Source organism: Cydia fagiglandana, chromosome 20 (assembly GCF_963556715.1).
Source record: "Cydia fagiglandana chromosome 20, ilCydFagi1.1, whole genome shotgun sequence".
Taxonomy (NCBI): Eukaryota; Metazoa; Arthropoda; class Insecta; order Lepidoptera; family Tortricidae; genus Cydia; species Cydia fagiglandana.
In genome coordinates this window covers 13099642-13125391 of record NC_085951.1, presented here as the reverse complement: position 1 = coordinate 13125391, position 25750 = coordinate 13099642, and the positions used below count along the sequence as shown (strand labels likewise).

Below are 25750 nucleotides of genomic sequence, written 5' to 3'. Positions count from 1 at the left end.
ATTACCTATACCTATATAATTACCTACACCGTAGCAAGGATAATTAAGGCAGCTTGTCCACTGGAGCGGAGAAATCTCCACTTCTCTTGCGCTATAGCTAGGTTTTCGCCTCGCTCACCGCTCCGCTTCAGTGGACAGACAGCCTTACTCAATAAAAGACACATAAAAAACTCTATAAATATATTTACAAAATATGGCTTCTAAAATATTAAGGCACTTATACATTGTAACATAATTATCATTCTGATCACAAAGCGGTTTAAGTTATGTACAATGTTCATGAGTATAATAGGGGCAGTGTTACGTAGAACATATGGGTACAGATTAAAAAAAAACTACATACATGGACTTACTTTTTTACTACGAATAATTATTTTCATCAATTAAAACAACTGTCTAGACCAGCGGTAGGCAACCTGCGGCCCGCGGGCCGCATGCGGCTCGTGAACCTTTCACTTGCGGCCCGAGAGCCGCCTTGGCTATTTTGTATAAAGTCATAAATATTAATAACGTTCGGCCCGCGTCACCTCCGTTAACTACTATTTGGCCCTTGGCTGCTAAAAGGTTGCCGACCGCTGGTCTAGACAAATAACGACCTGAATAAGTTTCGGTCATATGAGATGAAAATGGGTGCCGTATCTTTCTAACCTATTCAAAATTGTTATTTTTTAACATGAAATAGTATGTGCTTATATTCTGCATAACACCATCCATGTTATAACCGTCTAAGCGGCACTTGCACCATCCCACTAACCCGGGATTAACCGGTTAAACCGTTAACCCAGTGTCAAATTGTACTGGTAACCATGGTTACTCCATGTTTAACCGGTTAACCCCGGGTTAGTGGAATGGTGCAAGTGGGCCTAAGGGTCGGGTCGGTAGCACCAACCCGTCTGTCACAGTACTCACAGTTAAAGCGTTCGCAAAATTTCATTATATGGGAAATTACATACTTCACTGCTGTTTGACGTAAATCAATTAAATGTGGTTGGTGCAACCGGGCCTTAGACCTCTACATAGAACATTCCAGACTCGTTTTGTTCAAAATCACATACAATTTTGTACATTGTGTACTTTTACTACACATAACATATCGTTTGGGACATAAGACATGTCATAATGTTTTTATTATATTTCAATTTGTAACTTATTCCGATGAGCGTAGGTGACATTTTAGATTGACATGAGAACGTTAAAACCGTTAAGATATACTTATGGAAAAATAAAAAAAATGAAACATTTAGGGTTTAACATTACTAACATCACCAGCTGAAACCATATCAAAATCGACTTAGATTAATTTAAAAGGTAGAACACGGGTTAAGCCTCCATAAGGCAGAGGTGTTTAATTTATATTGCCACCCTGATTTTGAACTTTATTACAAAGTGTTAGGGTTCAATTTTGTGTAATTTCTGACAACCTTTGGCCCGTCTTCTTGCACGATAGAACTCAAGACGAAGAAATAGCACCAAGCAGCCGCTATGAATATGGTATCAGCTGAAAATGGACTTAAACTAATAAAACATAAGGTACATAAAAAATTGGTCCGGTAATATTTGAACTCGGATCCCTTTGTTTGACATAATTATTGAAAGTCATAATGAATGTCAGATTATCGTTAGTCATAATTATGAAACCGTTAACTTTTCTGGATTTTCGAAAGGTTATCCTATAGATAGGTTAGGTTTGTTTTATGGCAGTCCTGAAAAATTACGCGTTTCTGAGAAAAACCAAATTATGACTAACGAAAATGTGGACAAACAATACATTATGACTTAAAACTTTATGGAAAACAATAGAGACCCATTTGAACTACTTATAATGACGTGGCGTTATTAATAATGACGTGGCGTGATCAATAATTGACTATGGCTTAAAGTAAACACTAGCATGTGACGTCACGATCAAATTACCTACTTTTTAGGGTTCCGTACCCAAAGGGTAAAACGGGACCCCTATTACTAAGACTCTGCTGTCCGTCCGTCCGTCCATCCGCCCGTCCGTCCGTCTGTCACCAGGCTGTATCTCACGAACGGTGATAGCTAGACAGTTGAAATTTTCACAGATGATGTATTTCTGTCGTCGCTATAACAACAAATACTAAAAACACAATAAAATAATGATTTAAGTGGGACTCCCATACAACAAACGTGATTTTTGACCGAAGTTAAGCAACGTCGGGCGGGGTCAGTACTTGGATGGGTGACCGTTTTTTTTTGCCTTTTTTTGCATTATGGTACGGAACCCTTCGTGCGCGAGTCCGACTCGCACTTGCCCGGTTTTTATTATGGTTTTACACGGGATTTAAACTATAAATTTTGTCTAAAAATAACGTCTTGTCTACTTTTCTCTATTAATCTTTTGGTGCTTTATTTCATGCATGTTGTAAAATAATGTATATTAAATACAGCCAAATACCCTATTGTCTAGCTATAGTATATAAAAATGGTAAAATAACTATCCAGATCTCGATTGATACTTACAATTATTATGTTAAATTGATTATAAAAAGCGTATGAACGTTATTATACAATTCGCGGGCAAATAAAAAAATACTTTGTGCACAAAAAATATTCTGAGTCGATTATGTCAAAAATTTTGGCAACATTGTCGATTATATAGGAGATCAACAATAAAAATGTATAATACAATATAATAATCTATTCATTTATTGTCATATATACGTATGTGTGCGTGATTTTGGCCAATATTGTACAGCTACGCACACAACGTTAAATTATCTAAGGCACATTGTTAATTTTATAAAAGGCATCTAAATCGCTAATCAAAAATAGTGTAATTAGATCATACAAAGAAATTAGCATCTCTCCTGTGGACATGCCTAAATTTAAGAGCTACAAAGCCTCTATTACTAACTCCCTGATTGAAGCCTTAAGGCCTTTGCACACCGGCTGCGTGTGCGTGACGTGTACGTGCGCGCGCGCCGTCGTTGTAGTATACAGACCCTTGTGAGAGACGGCACACCGCTTGCGTGACGTGTGCGTGTGCAGCTCCAACATTTTAGCGCACGCACACGCAAGCCGGTGTGCACAGGCCTTTATCCACATAAAGGTACTCATTTTCTATTCACTAGAGTTAGGAAATCATTACTTATTGTTAGACAAGCGGTTAACTGTTGTCCACAGTAGGCCAAGCACATGACTGGCGCGACAGTATCTCGCGGCGAGATAAACTACCAGTCTTTTTCTAAATAGGTTAATAAAAGAGGGACGGGTAGTGTGTCTCGGCGCGAGATATTGTCGCGCCATCATGTGCTAGCCCGGCTGGAGTGAAAAATTGACAAATGTTGTTTTAAAATCTTTGTATGATCCCAACTACGTTAATTATCTTCTCTTTCTATAGTTCATTTTTTTTTAGCATTAGAAAGAACTTGCAAGAAGGTAAGCGATCTTGACATGTATTTTAATTGAAATACGCTTTTTAAAAATCAGTAACTCTTACTTATGAAAGCAGAAGATTAAAAATGATCGTATTAGATTCGTAATTGTTACATATTTGCCGTGACTTATTTTAAAAACGTGTTTTTCAATAAAAAGACACATCAAGATTGTTTACCTTATTTCTAATGCTAAAAAAAACGAAGTATAATAATTCCCTAAATAACGTTTGTAGGATAATGGTAATTTGGACTACAAACTCTACCACGTTTTCTGACACTAATGCCATCTTTCGACGTAACGTGCCAACACTAACAAAGATTTTTACAATGTCATCGCTCCGCGTAACACACAGAAGTGAGAATTTACCAACGCCATCTATCGGCGTAACCGAATAGCGACCGACAAATAGACAACATCACTTCTTGACGTAATCCAAAAGTAAAAACGCCATTTCTGATCAGTGACAGTTACTGACTGGTCCGAAAAGCCGGATCGAACTGATTCCGTATAGGGACCGTGCGTGTTGGAGGGTCTGCCATCTCGTGGCCTCAAACGGAAACATAAACTGTACATAGACTCCAAAGTGCTGCCCTCTACATTTCACGTACGTTTTCTTGTGTATTATAGATTCTAACATCTTGTGGGCCACTTTGGAAGCTTAACACATTCATTGCCACTAAGTGCTAAGGGTTACGCTCGTAGCGCGTAGCCACGTCTTTTCCGTATGGAGCGTGAAGTCCCAACGAACAGTGTACCCGACAGTCGGGTTCTTGGCGCTGGATGTGTTGACATTTACACTTCGCGCCAATAAGCAGGGGGCTCCTGTGCTGCCCCCTACAGTTCATGCTCCCTATTAAGCGCAGTTCTGTGAACTCCTTCGTCAAAGAGTGTAAGTGTTTAGAGCTCCTCATAGAACGCTAGTCGTGTGTTGGTGGAGCCCTGCCTTAACCTTCGGAGCGTGGAGTATTTGGTGTCGCCCGCCTTTGCTTGCGCTTCATGTATCCTGAAACCAGAGATGAAAATGTGAGAAAATTCGACGTTCCACGGGAAAAGGTACCTTATGGCGGCTGGCGCTTACGTCGCATAGCACCGCAATTGTATTGGAGCGGCGTTAATAATAGGGTAAGCTCCAACCGCCATAAGGTACCTTTACCCGTGAGCCGTCACAAATTTGTTTTAAATTACAAGAAATATAGTACCCACTTAATACGAATACATTTATTACAATTTCCTTTTTTCCTTGCAACTTGGTTTTATATATGTTTTGCTTGATATAATGCGCTTTTTGAAGTGAAAACTTCTTTAGCGGCGCTGAGTACTTTTTGAGATGGGGAAAAAATTATAAACTCGAGATAGCGTAACGCGTAACGGGCTGACGACATGTGCGACGAACAATGTTATTCACCAAAGAACTTTAGTCATAAGTTTTCACTTCTGTCGGCACTCCCGGAGTGCAACCCATTGTTTTTTTCTTTAGATGCGTTATTGGTGAGGTCCCTTTAAAATTTACTCAAGCGATCTGGCTGTATTTAATACTCCTGGTAAATAAACGTCATAAGCATTTACTTACCTGTCAAGCGTCGCCGCGTCGCGCTCCACCCGTAGTACAGAGAACTCGCACCGTAACGACTCTAGTTGCTGCTGGAGATGCTTCGACTTTGCTAGATACTCCACTCTGAAAATAAATCGTTATTTAAGAGCCAATCAACGTGCACACTAGCGCCACTGCTAAATAAACGTGATCATTTAAATTTAACGAAAGATATTCAGACAAAGGGGGCCGCTACTTACTGTAAATATACGATAGGCAAGAGTGATAGAGAGGCAGAAACCGAACTTTCGATTGTCGTGTTTCGCGGTAGGCCATGTGATTTGACCTAGTGACGCATGTATCATTGATGATGTCAATGAGGTTTGTTTACTGTATGTGCTAGTGGTGCCACCTACGCAGAGCTTCGCCTAATATTCCTTATTATTGTAAAGGCCTGTGCATACCGGCTGCGTATGCGTGACGTGCACGTGCGCGTGCGGCGTTGTAGTATACAGATCCTTATGAGAGATGGCACACCGCTTGCGTGACGTGTGCGTGTGCGGCTTCAACATTTTAGCGCACGCACACGCGCACGTCACGCACACGCAAGCCAGTGTGGCTCGGCCTTAAAAGTAACTCACCGCTCCTTCTCGATCTCCCTGGAGAGGCGGTGTATGTGCGGGTCGTCCGAGTCGTCCGGCACGAGCAGACACGAGTTGAGCTCGGGCTCCGCGGCCCCGTTCACCGGGGGCTCCCCCAGCTCGGCGGGGAGGGAGCAAGTTGACGGGAACAGGCTTGATGGGACTGTGCTTGATGACTGCAAGAAAAATTAGGAGATTTTTACAATAATCAATCAAACAATGATTTTTAAGTTGTGAACAGTAACCACATTTCTCGATAAAGCGTCTTCAAAGTAAGGCGGAGCGCTAGTTAAAATCATAATTAATTAGGTCCTTAACAATCACTATGTTTTTATATTCATTTAAACTAACACGATTTTCACTCATACTCGTACTTTTATAACTAACACGGGACTTAACCGCGTAAAACTTACGTTTATTTATGGCTTGACGTTTCGAACGTGGCGTTACGTTAAGTTTTACGCGATTAAGTCACTATGTTTTTCTCTGGTGTGTCTTGTCTTTACATGGCGATCCTGCGAGGATTCGGATCCAAAATCTTCTAACAAAGTATTATACTCACATTAACAGTAGGCGGAGGTAGTGACCCAGCACCAGCCCTGCTAAGGAAGTTCAACAGCTTATCCTTAGCCTGTTTCTCAGCTACTCTGGCTGCAACCAGCTCTCCTTTTAGTCTGTCTACCTCTGACTCTTCGCGTAGTGGCAAGTTTTAGGGGAGTAAATATATCATGTAAAAACGTTACATGGCGACCCTGCCAGGACTCGAATATAGAATCTTTTAACAAAGTATTATATTCACATTAACAGTAGGTGGCGGTAGCGACCCTGCACCAGCCCTGCTAAGGAAGTTCAACAGCTTATCCTTAGCCTGTTTCTCAGCTTCTCTGGCTGCGACTAATTCCGCTTTCAACCTATCTGCTTCGGTGGCGCATGACGCATATGTGACCTTACATGACGACCCCGCCGAGATTCGAATCTAGCATCTTCTAACAAAGCATTACTCACATTAACAGTAGGCGGAGGTAGTGACCCAGCACCAGCCCTGCTAAGGAAGTTCAACAGATTATCCTTAGCCTGTTTCTCAGCTACTCTGGCTGCAACCAGCTCTCCTTTTAGTCTGTCTACCTCTGACTCTTCGCGTAGTGGCAAGTTTTAGGGGAGTAAATATATCATGTAAAAACCTTACATGGCGACCCTGCCAGGATTCGGATATAGAATCTTTTAACAAAGTATTATACTCACATTAACAGTAGGTGGCGGTAGCGACCCTGCACCAGCCCTGCTAAGGAAGTTCAACAGCTTATCCTTAGCCTGTTTCTCAGCTTCTCTGGCTGCGACTAATTCCGCTTTCAACCTATCTGCTTCGGTGGCGCATGACGCATATGTGACCTTACATGGCGACCCTACGGAGATTAGAACTTGGAATCTTCTAACAAAGTATTACTCACATTAACAGTAGGTGGCGGTAGCGACCCTGCACCAGCTCTGCTAAGGAAGTTCAACAGCTTATCCTTAGCCTGTTTCTCAGCTACTCTGGCTGCGACCAGCTCCGCTTTTAGTCTGTCTGCTTCGGCGGCGCGTTTTTCTGACTCTTCGACTAGACGCGCCGTGAGGAATTCCGCTTCGCGAGTCTTGCGTTCTAGGTGGACCTGTAATGAGTAAAATATTTTAGAAAGTTTCTTAGAACTACTAAAATATACTAGTTTCTTTGACTAATCTGGTCAGCGGTGTTTGTCATAAAAATGTAAAGCAATAAAATATTATAGCAATACTCAGGCGAAGTGGAGAGGGGTATTTTCGGGTAACAAATACTACGAATAAAATTGAGACGCTTAGATTCAAATCGTTCTTATGTCAAACGTCAAACTAGCAACCCGCCCCGGTTTCCCACGGGACAAAACCGTAACAAAAATACACCTAAACCTTCCTCAAGAGTCACTCTATTGATTGGTGAAAATCGCATGAAACTCCGTTGAGTAGTTTTTGAGTTTATCCCGAACATACAGACAGATAGACGCGGCGGGGACTTTGACTTTATAAGGTGCAGTGACGGAATTTTGCTTGCCTAGCTAGATAACCGTCGAAAGTTTCTTCAGTCCTTAACACTTTTATCTGAAATTTATGTTCCTAAGGGCCAAGGTCCTACCTATAGTAGTTATTCAGTTCAATGAAATTTAAATCATATCCGATTGGAACAGAGTTGCTTTTGCTTTGTTTCGCTCAGTTTTTGAACAACGCAAAATCAACTCTATTCCCTACACTAAAGGTTCAAATTTCTGTGGCAAATTTTGCATTTTTCATTTGTATGTCTGGGCCTTAGGAGGATATAGATTATAGTTGGAGTCATACCTTTTCTTCCTCAGTCCGTATAGCAGATAGCCTGAGCCGGACGTTATCCCGTTCAGCGTCTGCCGCCTTCTGTGCTAGTAGAGGCTTCTTCTTCAGCCACCCGTCCCTTTTCCGCTAATAGTTCTGCTGTTTCTTCTGAGCGTTCAGTTGTCAACACTATTATGTGAAATATCTAGGTTTTAGTTGGAGTCATACCTTTTCCTCCTCGGTCCGTATAGCAGATAGCCTGAGCCGGGCGTTATCCCGTTCAGCGTCTGCCGCCTTCTGTGCTAGTAGAGATGCTTCTTCTTCAGCCACCCGTCCCTTTTCCGCTAATAGCTCTGCTGTTTCTTCTGAACGGCGCTGGGAACGAAATAATATTCGTCATATACGTATGTGCAAGTGTCTGTTTAAAAAAAAATAACGGGTTGCACTCTGGGAGTGCCGACAGAAGTGAAAACTCAATGACTAGTCCAAAATGTCTGCAGCACTATGTATAATTGACCCATCCTCTTTTCTATTGAAAAGCTTAAATTTGTAGCGTTAATTGTTTAAAATTCGAATAGAAATTGTAAAGTTAACTTGCAGACCTCGCAACTATATAGACTGACCTAAATATACTATATAGACTGTCCTCCTTTATCAAACATACGGCAGAAAACTATATCTCAACGGTGGAACTGTTCACTTATTAAACACCATACTGGACTGGCTGAGATGCAGGATCAGTATCGCCGTTATACGCGCCACCAGCATGTGCATCCGAGGCACACGCCACCGCTCTAAGTCCACTGCCAGGTGGCTTGGGTTCGACGACGGTGCCGCCCTTTTACACATTGATTGAAACCCCTTTTCTACCCTACATTTTTCAATGTATATTTCCTTATGTATTATTATACTTAGGGATTGTGCACGAATCACGAGAGGTGTTTACGGCTACTTTTTGGCCCCCCCTCCCCCTTGGTGATATTTGGTGAGGTTTTTGGCTACCCCCGCTCCCCCCACACAACCTCACGTGTATTTTTAGGGTTCCGTACCCAAAGGGTAAAACGGGACCCTATTACTAAGACTTCGCTGTCCGTCCGTCCGTCCGTCTGTCACCAGGCTGTATCTCACGAACCGTGATAGCTAGACAGTTGAAATTTTCACAGATGATGTATTTCTGTTGCCGCTATAACAACAAATACTAAAAACAGAATAAAATAAAGATTTAAATGGGGCTCCCATACAACAAACGTGATTTTTGACCAAAGTTAAGCAACGTCGGGAGTGGTCAGTACTTTGATGGGTGACCGTTTTATTTTTGGCTTTTTTTTTTGTTTTTTTTTTACATTATGGTACGGAACCCTTCGTGCGCGAGTCCGACTCGCACTTGCCCGGTTTTTTTTTTGAATATTTTTCATTCGACCTAATTTTAAGATAAATAATCTTGTATAAACAAAATCTTGTTTATTTTTATATTTTCGTTAAATAGACTCGCTATTATGAAGTGCAGAGTAGATCTATGTTTAAAGAAACCGAGAAAAAGTATCTACTTATGTGGTAGGTTTTTTTTTCTTAGTTTCGTTCACTGTAGAAAAATACATGTGAGGTTTCCTTTATACCCCCCCTCCCCCAACGTGATCAATCGTGATTTTCTCCCCCCATCGGACCTCGCGTGATTGGTGTACAAGAGTACAAGCCCTTATATTAAAATTGTAATATTTTATGGAGTGTGCTGCTAGCAAGTAGCAAGTTCTTACCAGTGCCTCGTTGGCTAACCGGATCTCTTCCTGATATTGCAATAATCTCTGCTCCATCGCGGCTCGCTCTCTTTCCGCAGCCTCCCGTAGTTGCTTCTCGCGCGCTAGCTTGTTACGCTCAATTTGCCGGCGCTAAAAAAAAGATAGTTGGTCAAACCAAATTTGTCAGTAAATAAGAACAAAAAAACTATACTCATCCTTTTCTTTTGGGTGCTACTACTAGTGTAAGACAAAGATAGTATGATTATCTCTGTCTACGTTTGAAATAAGACAGTCTTTTGACAAACTATAGGTAGATAGAAAGAATACTCTTTATTGGCACATCTCAGTAAAAATATACAAAAGAAAATAAACAATTATAAATGATATGGATCTATATTTTTTTATAATTACAATATTTACCTGGTTGAAGTTCTGGGGACATCTTACACAGATCAACCTAGCCCCAAACTAAGCAAAGCTTGTTGTACTATGGGTGCTAGGCGACGATATACATACTTATATAGATAAATACATACTTATATACATAGAAAACACCCATGACTCAGGAATAAATATATCTAAAATTCATTTGGCATTTATTACGATAATTCATTCTGAAACGTTTTTGACCTACTGACTGCGAATACAAAGAATTCTCAAATTATTTACCTCTAATATAAATAAACTTTGTTGAAAGAAGAGACACTAAATCATTGTGTGTTATGTACAGTCACCTGCAATAATATGTTACACAACGAAGGCGGCAAAAATATCTGACACGCTCTTATTTGTAAAGCTATAAGAGCGTGTCACATATTTTAGTGGCTTTCGAAGAGTAACATATTATTGCAGGTGACTGTATAAACCAATTTAAAACCTGCCCTATAACTCGAACCAGATTTTCGAGGAATGTTGTGAATTAAAGTACATTTTAGATAATTCGTTCTTAAAGATAAGTCTGCAACGATTTTGATAGCATACGTAGTGCAAGTGTTATTTATACTTCATAGAAAATTGACGTTTAAAATAACACTTGAGTCGCTTAACTTCAAACTCGGGTAAATCCATCTGTCTGACAATGCGACTGTGGTATTACGAAAAGGTAATAGGGTAGATAATGGCTGAGAGGGTCGAATGGATTTACCCGAGTTTGAAGTTAAGCGACACACTTGCACAGCGTGTTCTATCAAAATCGTTGCAGACTTATGGAACTGCACAACGGGACTTAATCGCGTATTTAAATTTTAAGATTTACCTCCGACGTTTTGAGGACGGCGTTGTCCCCGTGGTCTCGGAGAAGACTGGCTCAAGTTGACATCAACATGTAGCCGCGCGAGTTTTTCGAACTACCCGTACTTGGTCTTGTTTAATTAAGTCCCGTTGTTTGTTTGATTAAGTCCCGTTGTGCAGTTTCATAATGTTAAATAATCGTGAAAGTTTAAATCAGTGCATTGCAGACTTATCTTGGTGTAACTGTACCTGTTTCTCCTCTTTGGCCTGAGCTTTCATCTGCTGGACCTCCATGGTGTCTGGTTTTCGGCGGCGCATGTATAGATCATGATTTCCGATACATAGGTCAAGGATCTGCAATAGGAAATATGTAATTGTTTTAGTAATGTAATAGTTTTATAAGTAGGTAAAAATAAACATTCTAAAATGATTTTTTGAAAAATAAACACTAAAACCAAACGTGTTCTCTTTTTAACCGATTAAGGATTAGGTTCTGTATTCGGTTGTGGCTATTTTTTTTTCTATGTACGTTCACTGATTACTCCGACATCCGTACTATCCGTAGTCCAATTTGAGTAATTCTTTTTTTGTTTGAAAGGAGCTACCTCCGAGTAGGTCCCATTTTAATTTGGTTCTGTTCTGATGATGGAATCCATGGGGAATTGAGGGAACTCCTCAATTTTTAGTTTCCTTTAGATTCTTACGTAATAATAATATATAGGAGGGGGTCAAAGACTGGCAAAAATCGTCTTACGTAATAAATAAATGGCGCCTTATTAGCATCAAACTAATGTTTTAATCTAACTCACCAATTTATTCATTCCCTTAGGCGAGAAGAATATAAAATTATTGGCCGCCTTGTCGACAAACTTGTAGTGTCCGACCGAAGGTTCGGTTTCGGTTTCGGTTTCGGCCAGTTTCGGCCAAAAAATCATGTTTCGGCCGTAGTTTCGGTTTCGGCCAAAATACGGCCGAACCTTTCGGCCGGGCCGAAACTTACGAAATGGTACTTCGGACAAAGACCAAAAGTTGGGGAATAAGTAGGACAACAATATTAATATCTAGGTACATATACTGATTCATGTATAGGTGGTATAGGTACCTACATAATTTAATTGGTTTATTATAAAACACAATTCCACTAGTGAGGGCGCCACTAGACGGTCGACTCAGTCTTAAGAGGCTGTCAATACCTATAACGCGCACACTGTCTGATTGTATCGGAGTGAATGAGATAGCCGTTGGCCGAGTATCCGCTCGGCCCGAGTCGAACGATGTCTTTTTCGCTCTTATTCAATCACTTATTCAGTCATTTTCCTATCTACCTCTAATGACAAATTTTAAGCGAGGCTAAAGGTTACGCTCAACTAGTGCTGCAAAGTTGATTTTCTCAATAGTTAATATTTTGCGAGGCTGAACAGCTGACTATTGATTAAAACGAAGAAAAAATCCTTAAAAGTGCCCCCAGTACAGTTTTTCATACGAATGCTCAACCTTAGCCTCACTTTTTACCTCAATTTACCATTGGTTTGTGTTCCACATGTCCTCTACTTCAGCTTAGCCTTTGGCCTCGCTGCGCCATGCTCAGCCTGCGGTCTCGCTTTTTAATACAATGGACATTGGTTGGAGTCTGTGCTCAACTACTTATTTTGAAGCCTGAAGCACGGCTTTGACTTCGCATGAAAGTTCGCCTCACTGGGGCACTTCGGACTTTTAGGCCCAGGTGAAGATCGGTACCCGGCCTTGAGATATTATTAACAAAAAATTTCGCGCTCGCTGCGCTCGCGTTTTTGCTTGACCCTGTATCTACATGTTAGCTTAACTGGTGAATGAATAGAGTTACACCAAGAAAATTCTGCAATGATTTTGATAGCATACGCAGTGCAACTAGTGCAAATGTTATTTATACGTCTTATTTCATAGAAGTTTTGACGTTTAAAATAACACTTGCATTGCGTGTGTTATCAAAATCGTTGCAGAATTATCTTGGTCTAACTCTAGTAATTTTCTTAAAAAACTGCTTAAGTAACATACATTTCAAGGACATTGGGTGTTGACAGCCCCATAATATGTGTATAAAAGGGGTTTTATGACATTTTCTCAACGATTCTAACAAGTCTACAAAAGTTTCGGTTTCGGTTTCGGTTTCGGCCGAAACTAGAGCCAAAGCCGAACATTCGGTTTCGGTTTCGGTTTCGGCAAAAAAACATGTTTCGGTCGGACACTACAAACTTGATGATAAACTTTTTATCGTCGAACGATATATGCTTTATCTCGGACCAGGGGAACGTCGTTTTTGGCATCAGCTTTATAAAACAAAGTCCCCCGCCGTGTCTGTCTGTTTGTGTGTTTGTATGTTCGTTCGCGATAAACTCAAAAACTACTGAACGGATTTTCATGCGGTTTTCACCTATCAATAGAGTGATTCTTGAGGAAGGTTCAGGTATAACTTGTTAACCCGTGCGAAGCCGGGGCGGGTCGCTAGTTACCCTTCTAAAATTAGTGCATACGTCTTCGTACGGTATGTATATTCCTACTTATTGGCATCAAACCACAGACAAGACATCCTCCAGACTGAGCATAGTAGCTCTACCCCCTCTGCCACGATATACGGTAGTTTTACTCCATTTTCGAGTTGAAAGTATCTTTGTGTGACGTTCGTGTCTTTGAACGGACCAATCACGGCACGGGACCTCGCTCACCTTGTCCCCCGCACCCTAGTATTTTTGGCAGCATCGGTTCCATGAAATAATTGCATCAAACTATTCAAACTAATGTCTTAATTTAACTTACCAATTTATTCATTCCCTTAGGCGAGAAGAATATAAAGTTATTGGCCGCCTTGTCGACAAACTTGATGATAAACTTTTTATCGTCGAACGATATATGCTTTATCTCAGACCAGGGGAATGTCGTTTTTGGCATCAGCTTGTTGTCCTTCTCGTATATGTTGAGACCTAGTGCTGTCACGCCGAGGTAGAGGTCTGTGTCTTTCTTGTTCTGAAATATATAAATTAAGTTAAAATTAACTGAAGGCTCCGTCACATTGACGCGGTAGCGGAACCGACGCGGATTGCGCGCGGTCTCAGACTTGTACCAGGCGTGGCTCACTCCGCGATTTCGTCGCTTTGCAACACGTAGCTACAAGTACATCCGTCCCACACCAATTTTGGTGGCTAGCCATAAGCCGCGCGTGGCACTGTCGCCACCTAGCGGCCATATCTGTCCTGATCGTAACAGACGCGTTTTGTTAGAGAGGGAGTCTTCTGTACCTAGTACTATTATTTATTCTGTGCTTGTACTCACATTGATAGAGAAATAGTTGACGCCGTACATATCCAAGTCTTGTGCTATCTTCAGGTACTCCATTTCAGCTTCGTCCCGCGACATGCCCTTGTGGTCAGCGTACCTAAATCGGATTAATGAAATAGGGAATATAATCAAATCAAAAATAAATCAAGGTAATTGAATATAATTCGCGTTAGACCCGTCTATAATGTGAGTTGAAATAGGGAATATTAGGCAAAGCTCTGCATAGATGGGTGGGTGGATGGCACCTTTGTGGCGCATACAGTAAACAAACCACATTGACACATCACACGTCACGTCAATCACATGGCCTACCGCGAAACAAGAAAATCGAAATTTCGTTATCTAATCTCTCTATCACTCTTGCGTATTCGAGCGATAAAGAGGCAGATAACTAAATTTCGATTTTCGCGTTTACCGGTAGGCCCTTGTTAACAAACTGCCATGATGCATCAATGTCATATTTTATTGTCTGTGAAAACTTGTTAAAAACAGTTTAACGCACAGTATGTATAAGTTAGTCTATGAATTTACTAAGTCGGTAGTGCTGCACTCTGGCGGCAGAACATTGCAGTAATATCCCCTATTAGATCAACTGTATTTATTTTAGTGTAGCGCTGGTGGCCTAGCGGTAAGAGCGTGCGACTTTCAATCAGGAAGTCGCGGGTTTAAACCTCAGCGCGTATGAATGAGTTTTTCGGAACTTATGTACGAAATATCATTCGGTATTTACCTGTTGCTTTTCGGTGAAGGAAAACATCGTGAGGAAACCGGACTAATCCCAATAAGGCCTTGTTTCCCCTCTGGGCTGGAAGGTCAGATGCCGTGGCAAAATGCCGGGACAACGCGAGGAAGAAGGAAGATCATCAGCATTTTGCATCACACTTGCTTGCTTATCCTCTAGCCGCCCAGACACCTATAAAAAGGTCTCCTGTTCCATTGTAATTTGAACTTTGTGTTGACAAAATAAACTTTCATTTTGCTTGGCAAGGTTTGACGTATGGGCGGCTAGAGGTTATAGTGTGGTGTCCTATGTAGACGAAGCGGGATTCTAATAATTATCTGGTGCTTTATTTCATGCATGGTGGAAAATAATTTATTTTAAATACAGTCAAATACGCTATTATGGCAACTAGATGTAAATGTAACTGACATGTACATCGATCCACAAATCCGGTTACTTCGTATAACAGTACCGTTGCGATGTAATGGTAATATATACAGATTTATTCCTCGCAATCAGGATCGGAATGCACTACGCGTTTTATTGCAGTCATTGAATTACGATATCATGGGACGTCATGAAAATAGTTGTATAAAGTCTATGGCTAGAGAGATCGATATTTTTGCGGCAAAATTTGGGATTACGAATACAAATTAAACTCACCCCTCACACCTCACATGGCTGTGTACAATATTTAATAGTATGAATTGATTTAAACTTTTTACTGTACCTAAATTGTGATTGTTCCTGTTTAGATTAAGCCTGTTATTATTATTAAAAATATTCTTTAGTACTAGATAAATAACCAAAACTTCAGCGTAGGATGTAGTTCAATTCAAATTAGTATTGTTTTCATTTCAATCTGACTCCATAAGACAGACATATACACGGTGTAACATGAGGAAACCGAATAATTTTAACCACTCATTTCTGAAGTCAAAAGAAGGAAAAAATGAAAATTGAGTTTAGGTAAATTTCGCCAAAAAAATATTTTTTTTTGTTTTGGTTTTTAAATTTTTTTGAATGTATTTGTACATAAAAAATAAATGTTATTGGTAAACTTGTCACTTAAAATTGATCTTTACATTTTTTTTCGAAAAACCTACTTTTTGCAAAGTGTTACTTGTCACTTTTTGACATCTATCAATAAGGATATTTAGACTACGTCCCATAGCAGCAACATCACCATCAAAAAGGCCTTACACACTATGTAACAATAAAAAAATGTGTTTTTTTTTTAATTAATATTATCTCTGAAACTAGGCGAATATCAAAAAAGTTTATAGAACATTTTTGTCTCTAAATATGATCAGGAGTACGCTGTTAAAATTATTCGGTTTACTCATGTTACACCGTGTATAGCAATGTGGCAATCATAGGTTAAGAAAAACTTGTACACTTATTGGCAAATAAACGAGTTCCTTGCGAACATTCGAGGGCAAACTCTATAACGATAGCTAGTGATATGGAATATTTACCATATTTTAATCCGATCTTCCCACATCTCCGGAGTCATCTGGTACTGGTCAATGACCCGCTGTGGCAGTAGGTCTTCACTGGCCAGCATTCCGGGCTTAGAGGCTGTCTCGTCGTAGTCTCCATACTGTCAACAATTAGAATTAGGGGAGTAAATTATTTACATGACTTACGTAAGGGGGGAAAGAGTCAAATGCAGGGTAGATTTTTTAAAATGAGGCACTAAGGGGAGCTACCAGTCTCCCCTTAGTGACAAAAAAATAATGATGCCAATTGATTTCATTCCAGGATCAAAAGCTTCTTAGAGACCAACCTAAGTTAGGGCACTAGATCAAACTAACCCTTTATCAGTGTCCCCTATATTATGCTTTTAGCATATATTTTATTTGTAGTTGTTCTATATTATGCTTTTAGCATATATTTTATTTGTAGTTGTTCTATATTATGCTTCTAGCATATATTTTATTTGTAGTTGTTCTATATTATGCTTTTAGCATATATTTTATTTGTAGCTGTTCTATATTATGCTTTTAGCTCTACAATGTCGAGAACCCTAGAGTAGACGTGCGCGCCGGTCGAAAAAAATCGGGCGGCGGCGCGCCACGAAAAAATCCACGGCGGCGGCGTAACGCCGGCGGCGTGGGATTTTCAACTTTTCAATATACGTATAATGAGAAACCAAGATTTACTCTTAAATCAACACGGGAAAAATCTCAAAAAGACTGTGTTACGTCGTTTTTTTTGGTTTATTGTAGAAATATCATGAAAAAAACATATTTCAGTATGTTGGACGTTGCCAGGATCGGTGTAAATAAAAAGATACGCCGCGTAATGAAAAGACGTCCAGTATTTTGGACGTTGCCGAGTATAGACTGCCTACTTTACGTGCATAAGGTTTTTTTTAGTCCAATTCATGTTTTTTTTAAATAAATATAGAATAGTTGCATTTTTTAATTAGAAATACACTTACTGATAATGCCAACTTATGTAATGAATTGAAGTAAACCTATTATTTTTATATTTTTGGAATAACTTTATAGTTCGTATGTGGTAACATTTTACCAGTCATTGACGTCATTTATTTAACATTAAATCAAACAGCGGGTTATCCTAGGAAGCAATAACATCTAAGCAATGGTTTTTACAATAATGCATGCACTTATCAAAATTTTCCTAACAAATTTCTCAAATGAAATCGGGTATGTCTCTTGATGAAAACAAATCCACACACAAACAGGAAACAAACAAGCACACACACACACCACATCCACAGGGAAAAAATCCATAAAAATATTTTTTTATCTATTTGGTTCATTACGTAATACGGCAAGTAATGACTTCTTAAAATGTTTTGAAACACCTAACATACCAGAAAATTTAATAATTTTACTCTTCGCGTACTTGGCAACGTCTAACATATTGGACTTAGCAAAAGTGCCGTGTTGTCGATTACAACGGGCAAAATACTGGACATTACACTTTTTACACTTGTTTTACCCATAAACAAAAAACATTTTTATGTAAATCATATTGCCACGTAATAAACAGACCAGTTAGTAACCTATTACACGTTTTATTTTAACGCTGCTTAATACTGTCATATAAAAAAAATAATGAAATATGGGTAAAATGTCAGTCTGTCGGATGCTTCCTTGCAAGTTCTGCGTTCTGTAGGACTTTGTCAAAAAGATTATGTTTATGTTCACACTGGTTCCCAATATTTTCTTATATAAGTACTCATACTTAAAAATAACATATCATTCAAAGGGACAAATATATCATTCAATCATTCGAGGAAAGTAACGCTATGCTTTAATATTTGGTGCAGAATTTTTTTTCTTGGGATGTCCATTATAGTGGACTTTATTGATTTAAGGGTTAAAATAAATCAAGCAATGAATGTAAATAAAAACGGAACAGTCGGAATGCTAAAGCTAATAGGCACGTCGCACGCGCTTTATGACCATTGATTTTAAATTTGTACTCTTGCGGACTTTGTCTCGGCGCGAATTTTAAACTATCGGCGGCGGCGGCGGCGCGCTGACTCCTTATGGCGGCTCTACCCTAGAGTAAAAAGTCAATCTACAGGTTGTTTCATTACCCTAGCTATACTTCGTTTTTTTAGCATTAGAAATAAGGTAAACAATCTTGACGTGTCTTTTTATTGAAAAACACGTTTAATGCAAATCTACTACGATCATTTATATTCTTCTGCTTTTATTTCATAAGTAATAGTTTTTGATTTTTATAAAACGTTATCAATCAATAGACATGTCAAGATTAAATTATGTAAATTATTTACACGACTTACGTAAGGGGGGAAAGAGTCAAATGCAGGGTAGATTTTTTAAAATGAGGCACTAAGGGGATCTACCAGTCTCCATGCTGCTACGCCAAAATGGTCTTAAGAAACTTTTTAATTAAAAAATATTGACTCTCACAGATTTTGTAAAAAAATAGCGACAAAATAATAATGATGCCAATTGATTCCATTCCAGGATCAAAAGCTTCTTAGAGACCAACCTAAGTTAGGGCACTAGATCAAACTGACCCTTTATCAGTGTCCCCTACTGTTGTTCTATATTATGCTTTTAGCTCTACAATGTCGAGAACCCTAGAGAAAAAAGTAAATCTACAGGTTGTTTCATTACCCTAAGAAAATAACACATACCTTAGCCTGCACAGCATAGCTAGCAAGCAGCACTGACGCCTCCGGCGGGCAGTATATATCCATGCTCAGGATCGCCTGCTTGACTTGCAGGAACAGAAGATGCTGTGTGACCTCCTGGATGAGTTCCTCGGCCACATCCTCGGGGTAGAGCTTGCAGAGTAGCATGAACGGTGTGCCCGGCATTTGGGACACACATTGGTCTTGTACTGTAAGAGGAACAACATGTGTTGCACTGGATTTGCACTAATGATACTTGGTTTGAAAAAAATATATAATTTATTTTCCAATTCCCCGGATCCATTTGTTACGAGACTGACTTTGACTGAAGTTGACTGTGTTCCATTCAATTTTGTAGATAATTATTTTTATTTATTATTCTCTTTATTTATTTTCCGTCTTAAGTTAGATTATTTATAAAATGTATATAAAAGTAAAATATAAAAACACTTACAAAATAAAAAATACATATAAACACATTATAAAAAACCTAACCTAGGGTGCCGCCGGCACGGCAGCGGGGCAGGGCCCAAGCTGCCGGTGGTCAGGGCCGCAGAGTGAGGAACCACGTACTTTATTTATTATTATTAACAATTTCTTTGTTTCTTTTTCAGAAAAGTATGGTACATTTTAAACTTATATTAGGTTCGCCAAACTTACTACTAGTATTAGGACTGCAAACTCAAGAAGCTAGAGATGAATAAAATATACCATAGTAAATAAATAATATACGATAAAACCTAGAGAGGAATCTAGACTTTATTGGAATTAGGCTAGTTTTTTCACAATGTTTTCCTGCACTGAAGAGCTACATATATTGTGAAAAACCATATAGTCTGGTATGCAATTCTCATAGTGTACTGCTAGGTTACGTCTGCTTAAAATAATTAGTCATGTTTCTAATTAATTGTGAACATACCTCTTTTGTCTAATTTGAGCCAGCTTATGAAATGTTTGGTGTCCTCGAACTGTAGCCCGAAGAACCATGTTTCCCGCAGCCCTATGGTCCTGCAGACTAGGTCAAACAAATCCCTTCCTGTTGCTCGCCACTGCATAAAAATAATTGTTTATATGTAGGGTTGGAGAGAGAAAAAAAAACACACACACACACACATTTCACACTTTGGTTATGTCACCGTAAAATTGTTAACACTCATCAGTTTATAATATCGCTAGTAAAATTATAAACTGACGGTAGGGAGATTACAATCTAACCTAATCTAACCTACGTTAGATTATAAACCAACGGGTTCACAATCTTATGGTATCAGCCACTTGGTCCTACTGCTGTTGTCCTACCAATCGGACCTCATGAACAGTTTTTTCGGCTCGGTCCGATTAAATATGATTACCAGGAATTGTAATCCCACTTTGTCCTACTGATTGATCGACCAAATGAACTCATTTGGACACATGGACTAATATTGCCCTAGTCCAGCGGTTCTCAAACTTTTTTGGTGACGGAACCCTTTCGGCAAACGAAATATTTGACGGAACCCCAAATTAAAAAAATTTCGTTCATCACTGTGGACCAGATATACCTGTAGAAGAGCTGGTTTTTTTCTTATTATTACAAGTATATTTTCGCGGAACCCCAACAGAGGCTTTGCGGAACCCTAGGGTTCTGCGGAACACACTTTGAGAATGGCTGCCCTAGTCTATAACATTCATAACATTTTTTTCTTATTGTAATGTAAATCAATATTGTACAATAAAATACAAAATAGTAAGCTATTGATTTCCATGCATTAAAATGTATGATTAGCATATTTTTACTGTTCTCTAGTATAAGTAATTGATATCAAGTCACCTTTAAAAAATAAAGTGCAATGAAAAAATGTTCAATCACATATGCATGCTTATTGATAATAAAACAAATAAAACCAGTCGATTATCTGTTACTGAACCCTGTTGTTGCCAAAAAATAGTGACAAAGCATGCTCTCTAAATGTAAACTATGTTTGTTTATATTATTAATTTTCATCACTAATTTTGTAATGAATAAACACTGCCCTGTTTTCGCACCGTGCGTAGGTGTTTACCAGACAAATTATCACTCCTATGCACTCATTTACAGGACCTGGTACTCTCAGGGTGACTCATAAGTCATAGTGAACCTATTGTACTAATTCCTTAATTACTAAATGACCAAACAATAACATAAGGCATAAAAGTTGACATCTCACCTCAAGGTTGAATTCCAATTCGGCATCCAATGTACACACCTTCACTGGAAAGGATTTAGACGCCTTCTTTCTTCTAAAAGGCGGCATTTTTACATCACATAGTTCATTTACTCCTTAACAAAACATCAACCGATAGGTTAGGAGTTTTACGGCGATTTAACTAATTGCACGGCAATGGTTACCTTTTACGTAACGACCACTGGACTGAGGAATGCGTGTAATTTCACATTACGTACTATTTCCAGCGGTTATTATTTACAAACAAGAAAAACGCAATGAAACAGGGAGTACATACGATGTACGAAAGAAAAATTGGGTACTTTACGTTCCGTTCCGGGTCACTTCAATTACCATTTCCTGTCATTACAAAGTTAACGCCTTTTGCGTGATAAGGACTTTTATGTTTAAAAATATATTTTATTTACACGAAAATATAATAAAATTATTTAAGCACAGAAATCTTTTTCATGCTAAATAAAAGCCATTTCATCATAAGCGCCCTCCAGACTATGCGCGTGAATCGCGGGCGAAGCCGCGAACGCGAGTGTGGAGTCTAGTTCGCTGATATGCGAAATCGACTCCAGACTCGCGTTCGCGGCTTCGCGCCGCGATTCGCGCACGAGTGTGGAGCGAGCTATACAGTTATGATTTTTTTGTATGAGAGGTTGAACTTGGGTTGAACAAATCGGTCTATATTGATTGAAATGTAATCACAGCTTTAGTCATTTTTGTTTTAAATTTTTGTTTTCTGTATGTTGGCAAACATGAAAACTGACAACTTGATTGACAGCTCGTTGACAGCATAAATTGACAAATGACAGCCATTCGCTTCAAAACTTCATCGCCACGTGCGGTGCAGTTTTAATATTTTTCTTTGAAAATAGCTAAAAGCACCTGGGAAAATGGGGAAATTTAGATCTAAGCTGAAAGGTAAAACAAAAGGGAAAAGATGGAACAAGGGCCATTCGTCGGATTCCAATCCAAAGACCCAAAAGTACAGGGAAATGGCAAAATCCCGGTTCTTTCAAGAAAATTTGGGTAAGTTTCCGTAATTATTTAAGAAACCATCCTTTTTTTGTGATAATCAGTTACAAGACAGACAAACTCTCCTTTAAAGACTGTTAAAATACTTATAATTGCAATTTTAGACTAAATACTATGTAACCACTTAGCCTAACTTCATTATTCTTTAGGAAACACGGGTTTAACTCAGCAGGCGGTCTTAAAGCACGATGCCATGATCACCTACGGCCATTCGAAGGGCAAGCAAAAGTCCGAAGCTGAAACAGAGCTGTCCATTGCGAAGGAATTTGAGAGCATGTCCGTGAGATCTGGCGAAGATGACTCAGAGAGCCAGTATTCAGGTTCTATGAAATCTGGGACCTTTAAGACCTTTCAGACGTTTGCTTCTGATTGGAGCCAGTGCTCTAATGTTAGCTTTAGCAAGTAAGTGGCTGTTATTATGTATATTCAATTTTTGTAACAATGTCAGTATTAGTTTCTCCCGAAAATTGAGGATAACTATTTGTATACTTAGGGTTAGCATACGTCCGGATTTGTCCAGACATGTCAGGTTTTTTGAACCTTTGTCCGGATTGCGGCCGGACTTGGCAAGTGTCCAGATATTTAGGAATGACCTTATAAAAAAATGTTTACGTGATATACTGTGTAACGACTGCGATGCGGCGCGGACGTGGGTCGTGCGCGCGCGGGGAGGGAAAGGGAAAGGTAGATCCACGATACAACACACCGCAGAGAACAGCGCGCCGCCGGGGTGTCGTTCAAGCTACGCCAAATCTCTGTTACAAGGAAGGTCTGGATTTTTAGGGTGATGTCAGGATTTTTATCAGGACATTTAATTCTTCCATATGGCAACCCTTTGTATACTCAGCCCCATAATTGCGTAGCCACTTTATGAATGAATTAATTCAATTGGAGCCAGTACAATTATGCAGCAAGCCATACATATAAAATTTAAAATGGTAATTTTTTCCTTATCAATAAGAATTGATGCATATAATTGACTTGAGAATGATTGACATGTCTGCAAAACAACTAATGAGATTGCATTTGCAATCATCGGAGTTGTTTTAGAGCCTGAAAATGATACCTTGTTGAAGACTGCAAGAAGAAAAGATCTATAAGAATGCATGATATTTTATATTTATTTTATACCTTGACAGGAGCAATTCTTTTGTATATAATTATTTATATATATATTCAGAGGGTCACTCACATATTTTAAGTCGAAAAACGCTCGACATGTACAGATACTCTTGTATGTAATCTTAGTTTTAAGTTTATCACGAATAAAATCTTTGATTCTGATTCTGACATGTTTAATATGTCTGTGTCTCACGGAAGTTATGTTATTGAAATTTGCTATATTAAAACATGAAAACATGGGCGTTTTTGGGGGTGAAAAATCGATCTGGCTCAATCGTATCTCTCAGAAAACGCGCATTTTTGAGTTTTTACATGTTTTCCAAGCATAGCTTGGTCTCCCAGATATTTAAAATTAAACTTCACTAAAATAAATTTGGAGTTGCCAATAAGTGGCACACAGACAGGGAAATAAATACACCAGAACTGTAGAAAAAAACCGGGCAAGTGCGAGTCGGACTCGCGCACAAAGGGTTCCGTACCATAATGCAAAAAAAAAAAAAAAGCAAAAAAAAAAAACGGTCACCCATCCAAGTACTGACCACTACCGACGTTGCTTAACTTTGGTCAAAAATCACGTTTGTTGTATGGGAGCCCCATTTAAATCTTTATTTTATTATGTTTTTAGTATTTGTTCTTATAGCGGCAACAGAAATACATCACCTGTGAAAATTTCAACTGTCTAGCTATCACGGTTCGTGAGATACAGCCTGGTGACAGACGGACGGACGGACGGACGGACAGAGAAGTCTTAGTAATAGGGTCCCGTTTTATCCTTTGGGTACGGAACCCTAAAAATGAAATTTACTGTCTGAAATAAAGGATTACTACATTACATTACAAAATAAATTTAATACACAAGTTCTATAATTATTAGTAAATATAAACAATATTTTGTATTCCAGGCTGCTAAGCCGGTTTGACTCAAACAACTCCATCCACAAGGAAATGTTGGCCGTACTGGCAGCCGTCACTGAAGTGATCAAAGAACAAGGTGGAGAGGAAACCTCTACGGAATACTTTGCTGCTCTGGTTAGTGTAAATAAGTAAAATTAAATAGACGTTACTAACAATCCAAAACAACAAAATTGCCAGTGTAAGTTTCTGCACTTTTGCTGTCTAGTAAGCATCAAATATACACCGTGTAACATGAGGAAACCGAATAATTTTAACAGTGTATTCCTGATCATATTTAGAGACAAAAATGTCCTATAACCTTTTTTGAAATTCGCCTAGTTTCAGAGATATCATATTATTATCATATTATTAATTAAAAAAAAAACAAGTTTTTATTGTTACATAGTGTAAAAGGCCTTTTTGATGGTGATGTTGCTGCTATGGGACGTAGTCTAAATATCCTTATTGATAGATGTCAAAAAGTGACAAGTAACACTTTGCAAAAAGTAGGTTTTACGAAAAAAAAGTTCAACTTAATTGGTCTATTAGTTTCCGAGAAAATAGGCTGTGACAGACAGACAGATAGACAGACAGACAGACACACGAGTGATCCTATAAGGGTTCCGTTTTTTCCTTTTGAGGTACGGAATGTAAAAATCAATTTTAAGTGACAAGTTTACCAATAAAATTTATTTTTTATGTACAAATACATTCAAAAAATTTAAAAAACAAAACAAAGAAAAATATTTTTAATTGGCGAGATTTACCTACACTCATATTACATTTTTTACTTCTATTGACCTCAGAGATGCGTGGTTAAAATTATTCGGTTTCCTCATGTTACACCGTGTATAGTGATGTCAGACAAAATGGCCAAATAGATTATAACACACCTTTGTTACCATAGAAATAAGGATGTGTTCCGATTAGGTTGGCCAATTTGACCTCCCAATATTTAATGCTGACTGTCAATAGGAAATATTACATTTTTTACTTCTATTGACCTCAGAGATGCGTGGTTAAAATTATTCGGTTTCCTCATGTTACACCGTGTATAGTGATGTCAGACAAAATGGCCAAATAGATTATAACACACCTTTGTTACCATAGAAATAAGGATGTGTTCCGATTAGGTTGGCCAATTTGACCTCCCAATATTTAATGCTGACTGTCAATAGGAAATATTACGCAAAACTCTGCATAGGGGGCGCCACTATCACTATCCACCACAAACTGGGGTCTGCCGCGAAACAAGAAAATCGAAATTTCCTTATCTAATCTCTATCACTCTTGCATATTCGAGCGACAAAGAGGCAGATAACTAAATTTCGATTTTGTTTCCCGGTAGACCCTTGTTAACAAACCGCCTAGATGCATCAATGTCATATTTTATTGTCTGTGAAAACTTGCCTAAAAACAGTTTAAGCCACAGTATGTATAAGCTATGGTTTACTAGTTAGCTTAGTGATGG

General features: G+C 38.9%; 2 protein-coding genes across 2 annotated transcripts in view; one reads left to right on the top strand and one right to left on the bottom strand.

The window, feature by feature from the left end:
- Nucleotides 1-163: 163 nt before the first annotated feature.
- LOC134674465 (merlin) lies at nt 164-21550 on the bottom strand. The gene is made up of 13 exons (XM_063532545.1): nt 21220-21550; nt 19953-20082; nt 19037-19242; nt 16368-16492; nt 14163-14265; nt 13650-13856; nt 11106-11210; nt 9645-9776; nt 8119-8265; nt 7023-7223; nt 5575-5750; nt 4973-5077; nt 164-4405 (listed from the first exon to the last, which is right to left on the bottom strand). Exons 1-13 carry the CDS (start codon nt 21304-21306, stop codon nt 4300-4302), a joined length of 1830 nt encoding a protein of 609 aa, XP_063388615.1. The 5' UTR covers nt 21307-21550; the 3' UTR covers nt 164-4299.
- A 421-nt stretch (nt 21551-21971) lies between these two features.
- LOC134674460 (RRP12-like protein) overlaps nt 21972-25750 on the top strand; it is a 39669-nt gene continuing 35890 nt past the window's right edge. The window contains exons 1-3 of the mRNA XM_063532538.1: nt 21972-22257; nt 22413-22665; nt 24288-24414. Coding sequence (XP_063388608.1) covers nt 22122-22257; nt 22413-22665; nt 24288-24414 — 516 coding nt within the window. The 5' untranslated portion in view covers nt 21972-22121. The remainder of the gene's footprint in view (nt 22258-22412; nt 22666-24287; nt 24415-25750) is intronic.